The sequence below is a fragment of the Malurus melanocephalus genome, unplaced genomic scaffold (genome assembly GCF_030028575.1).
Source record: "Malurus melanocephalus ecotype Western Australia unplaced genomic scaffold, MMel_1.1 scaffold_510, whole genome shotgun sequence".
In the NCBI taxonomy this organism is placed as follows: domain Eukaryota; kingdom Metazoa; phylum Chordata; class Aves; order Passeriformes; family Maluridae; genus Malurus; species Malurus melanocephalus.
Genome location: NW_026623742.1, coordinates 474,500 through 478,971, shown reverse-complemented (window position 1 = coordinate 478,971; position 4,472 = coordinate 474,500). Strand labels below are relative to the sequence as shown.

The 4,472-nt window shown below is 58.6% G+C and overlaps 1 protein-coding gene across 1 annotated transcript in view; it reads left to right on the top strand.

Annotated features, from left to right (window-relative positions):
• Positions 1-4,472, top strand: part of KIAA0513 (KIAA0513 ortholog) — a 22,882-nt gene that overhangs the window by 15,801 nt on the left and 2,609 nt on the right. Inside the window, 4 exon segments of the mRNA XM_057381425.1 lie at positions 1-65; positions 487-564; positions 2,028-2,057; positions 4,420-4,467. Of these exon segments, the coding sequence (XP_057237408.1) occupies positions 1-65; positions 487-564; positions 2,028-2,057; positions 4,420-4,467 (221 nt within the window).

The following is a 4,472-nucleotide window of genomic DNA, read 5'->3' as shown; positions in this document are numbered from 1 at the left end:
CCCGAGGAGGAGAAGAAGGGCGAGAAGATCTACCTGTACATGCACCTCAAGCAGCAGCCCATCTGGTAAAGCCCCGGGATGCTGTCTCCAGCCTGGGGAGGGTTTTTTCCTCCTGGCCACGCATTCCCAGATATCCATAAGTGTCCCCAACAGAGGTGGCCTTGGTGTGGCATGTCCCTTGTGTGGGTGAGGGTGTCTGCAGCCACCAAGGAGCCGATCCAGGGGTGCCCCAGATCTGCTGGGTGGAGTTGTGGAATCCTGGAAGGGATTGGGTTGGGAGGGACCTTAAATCTCATCCCACCCCACCCCTCCATGGGCAGGGACACCTTAAATGAACCCAGGGTGCTCCAAACCTTGTCCAGCCTGGCCTTGGGCACTGCCAGGGATCCAGGGGCAGCCACAGCTGCTCTGGGCACCCTTTGGGCACCYCACCTTAATCCCAAAATCCCAATTGGCCATTCCCAACTCCTCCCTCCCTCCCTGCAGGCACAACCTGCGGTTCTGGAACGCCGCCTTCTTCGACGCCGTGCACTGCGAGCGCAGGAAGAGGTCCCCCACCACCAGGTAGGACACGTCCCTGTGGGGACAAGGACACTCTGTGCCCCCTCCAGCACCCCAGGGTGTTTGTCCCGACAGCCCCAAGCTCAACCGGCCCTGGGGAGGTGTCTGCTCTCTATCCCTGGCTGGAAACCTGCTGGGTTTGGTTTGGTGAGATCCCAAACTGTCAGGATTTGGGAACGTGAYGATTTTCCTGTGCGTTTTGCAGCGTTTTTGGAGGAAAAAGCCCTAGAGGTGTGTTCAGAAATCCCAGCCAGGGCTCGGGCTGTCAGTGCTGAGTTTGCCAGCAGCTCTGGGAGGTGCTGGGTGCAGCCACGGGGGCAGTGCATGGGCGGGTGTCCTGTGTCCCAACTGTCCCCAGGAGGGAAAACCTGCATCCAGCACGGACGAGAGCTGGGCATGGTGGCACTGACAGCCCCGAAAATTGGGATAAAACTCCAGGGAAGGGGTTGCTTTGTCAGGGGGATGTGCCCGGGCATCCCGCAGGGTGCTGGAGTGGGTGAAACACTCTGATGCTCGCTCTTGCTCCACCACGGAGCTGTCCGAGGGCTCCAGCAGCTCCGTCCTCTCCCGAGGGCAATTTCCCTCTCCTGCTGTCTGTGCAGGGCCCTGGAGCTCTGAGCTCTCGGGGTGAAGCCGCCCCTTTCCGGAGCGCTGAGAGCCCTTTGGGAGCAGCCAGCCCCCTCCCCAAATCCCGAGCGGAGCCGCAGCAGCCCTGGTTCTCACCCTGGGATGCTGTGCCAGGCTCAGCTCACAAATCAATCCCTTTTTTCCCCTTTAGCGCTTCCCTTTCCTTCTCCCGAGCGGGCACGGAGGAGCCGATCGAGCAGTAATGTCACCGTAACTGCGTTTGCTTTGATTAAGCCCCAAATTAGCAGCAGCCAATGTCTCCCAAGGACAGACGCCACCGGCAGCTGCTCCCCGCTCCCGCTGCCTTTCCCGATTAATCTGACGGCTGAGCCCGCCTAGCTGATAAAATGAGCTTTGGGAACCGCAGTCTGGAGCATCCTGAGCATCTCGGGGGGGCTGCGAGGTGGCGGTGACACCYCCCGAGTGCTCCCGAGGGGATGCAGGACCCCGCAGTGAGCCGGGGGATTGAGATCCCTGCAGGGAGGAGGTGTTTGGGAAATTTGGGTTTGGAATTCCAGGGTGTCCTTGGCCGGGCAGGCGGCTGGAGGGGATGGGGTTGTGGCCATTTCAGTGATGGGGTGACCAGGACATCTCTGGGGTGGCTTCATCCTCCCGGGGCTGCAGCGAGACCTGGGGAGGTTTTGTCTCCTCTGGGAGGGGAGGGCAGGGGAGGGAGGGGAGGGATCAGAACTAAACTCCTCTTTTTCTCTCTCTTTCCTCTCTCTCTGCCTCTAACAACTTCTTCCGTCTCTTCTTCTCTCCGTTCCCCTCCATCCCTCTGTCTTGCATGATCTTTTCACGCACCACTTTTGTCGGCCCCGTTTCTGCCGCCGCTCCAGAGGGAACACTGGGGAGGAAGAGGAGAAGAGGTGTGTCTGTCCCTGTACTTCCTTAGTGTCCACAGGCTGGGGCTCGCTCCAGGTCCACATCCTGCCCTGGGGAGGGGTGGGAATGTGTTTGGGGGGCTCTGGAGGGCTCTTTCTCCACGGAGAAAGAATTACTGGTGGAGCTTTGAGTGTGAGCATCACCCTCCCAAAGGGCCAGAGGGGTTTGCGTTRGCTCCTCTTTCATGTGGTTGTTAAAAAGGAGCCTGGATGGTTTCAAGCTGCGATATTTTGCCGGGAACATCCCTCTGGGCAGGTTTTGGACATGAACTGAGTCTCTTTGTGTAGAAAGCATCCCCCTCTCCCGTCCTTCCCGCTTGCTCCTGGCTTCTGCTGCCACTTAAGAGGTGCTGGGGATCCTCTGCCAGCTGGAAAAGCTGGTCCTTTTCCATTCCTTAATGCACTTCTCTGCTGCCATCCCTTCACAAAATTAAAAATGCAAATGGGGGGCTGCATGTCACGGTCGGGAGTGTGTCCTCGGGGTCACATCCAAGCTGGCGGTGGGACAGGGGGACAGCCAGCACTTTCCTGCTGGAATGAGGGATTTGGGAGCACATCCCACTGAGGGATGGCATTAGGAARGGGATGAGGGCTCTTGGAAGCCTGGCAGTGACTCTTCTGTGTGGCTGAGGAATGTCCTGGCAAAGGGAAGATGTAAATATTGCTCACTGCTGGGGTTTGCTGTGCAGGGAAATGCTGCTGCTGGAACAGGAAAGAGTCGGTTGAGAGTTCTCCCCACTTCCAGGCACAGCCAGGCTTTCCTGGACACCCCAAAACACAACCCCACAGCCGAGGGGGTTCCTCATTCCTCACCCCTGTGCCTGTCCCGCTGGGCCAGGGTGAAGATCAAAGGCTTTGAGTGGAGCCACATGTGGGCTTTTCCCCTTCCCAGGCATGTTACTCTCCAGCAATAAGCCAGAAGCACAGCCAAAAATTTTTTTTGGGGCACTTTGATAATTTTTTTTCTCCCTTCTTCCTCCCTCAAAAACATAAAAAGGCAGGGAAAAAAAAAGTTACAAACATGCTTCTTCWGTGAGTGAGCCGGGGGGTCTGTGAAGTTTTGCTTGCAGATTTCAAAGCCCCTGGATTCGATTCTTCCCCTCTCCTTTCAGCCTCTGCATTTGGCTGTGGGTTTTATTTGCTMTCTTAAGCTTTATCTGGGACAAATTTTACCTCCTTTTCTTTAGAAAAGAAATCCCTTTAAACATATTGTGTACATTTCCAGAGCCCTACAAACAATGRGCTGGCGGCTGAAGGCTCAGCTCAGCAGCTTTGTGCACTCGGGTTGGGGTGATYTTGYGGGGTCTGGYTCMCTTTGTGGGGTCAGCCTGGCTGAGCASCCATCCTCTTCCACTTCCAGCCACRCTGGGGCTGATCCAGCCTCCCGGAATTTAGGGTGAGACCCCCTCTATCCCATTTTCCACCCGGCACAGCTCCCCGTTCCTGCTTGGCGTTCCGGCGAGCTACAAGCATCCATTCTCCCCCTGCTGTCTCCTCTTCTTTCTCCTCCATTTTTCTTCTGCCTGTCCCTGTTTTTCCTGCCTTTTCCTCCTCTTACCCTCGGCTGTAACCTCACCTGATTCTCGGGAAGGGGCTGGCTTCACGGTGGAGCTGTAGCGTTYCCATTGTGCATGCCCTGAGCCCGCTGCCATCGCCCCGGTGACATCCCGGTGGCACGGGCTTTGTCACCCCCTTTGGCATGGGGACTCGTGCCACCGCCTGGAGCTGGCTGCAAACCCCCCGAGCCGATCCCCTCGGTCCTTTAGGGCCATGCTGCAGCTGCGGGGAGCCGGAGAGGAGCCGGGGCATCCTCGGGGGATTTTATCCCGTCTGGCCCGGGAAGGGACGGGGGGGAGGGCTGTGGGAGCCCCCGCCCGCTCGGAGGGGGAGGTACGTTTGGGCAGCGGCTTGGTGGGGATTCGGGGAGCYGGAGCCTTGCTGCAGATGAGGGACAGGTGCCTGGTGTCGCCTCTGTCACCCTCCCGGGCTGGGGGCCCGGTGTCCCCACTGTCACCCATCCCCTGCTCGGTCCTCATGCCCACGGGGACACCGAAGGTGAGCTCCGTGCTGGACGGTTCAGCGCTACTTTTAGCTCTTAGTCAGGGCTTTTCCAGGCGAAGCCAAAGCTGAATGAGGTTTTTCCTGGAGCATCTCTTGCTTTGCCCCAGGGCAAGAGCTCTGCGGACGGATTGGTGTCATGAACTCATCCAACACCCAGCACCGCACCCGGGGGCTCTSGGTGCCCTCCTGTCCTCCAGCAACGCGGCCCGGGGTGGGATGAAGCAGCAAGGGGCTCCTGGGGTGACAGCGGTGGCAGAGTGGTGCCAATCTGGCTCGTCCCTTGCAGGGAGAAGTGGTGCCACATGACGCAGGAGGAGCGCGACGACAGCCTGCGCTTCA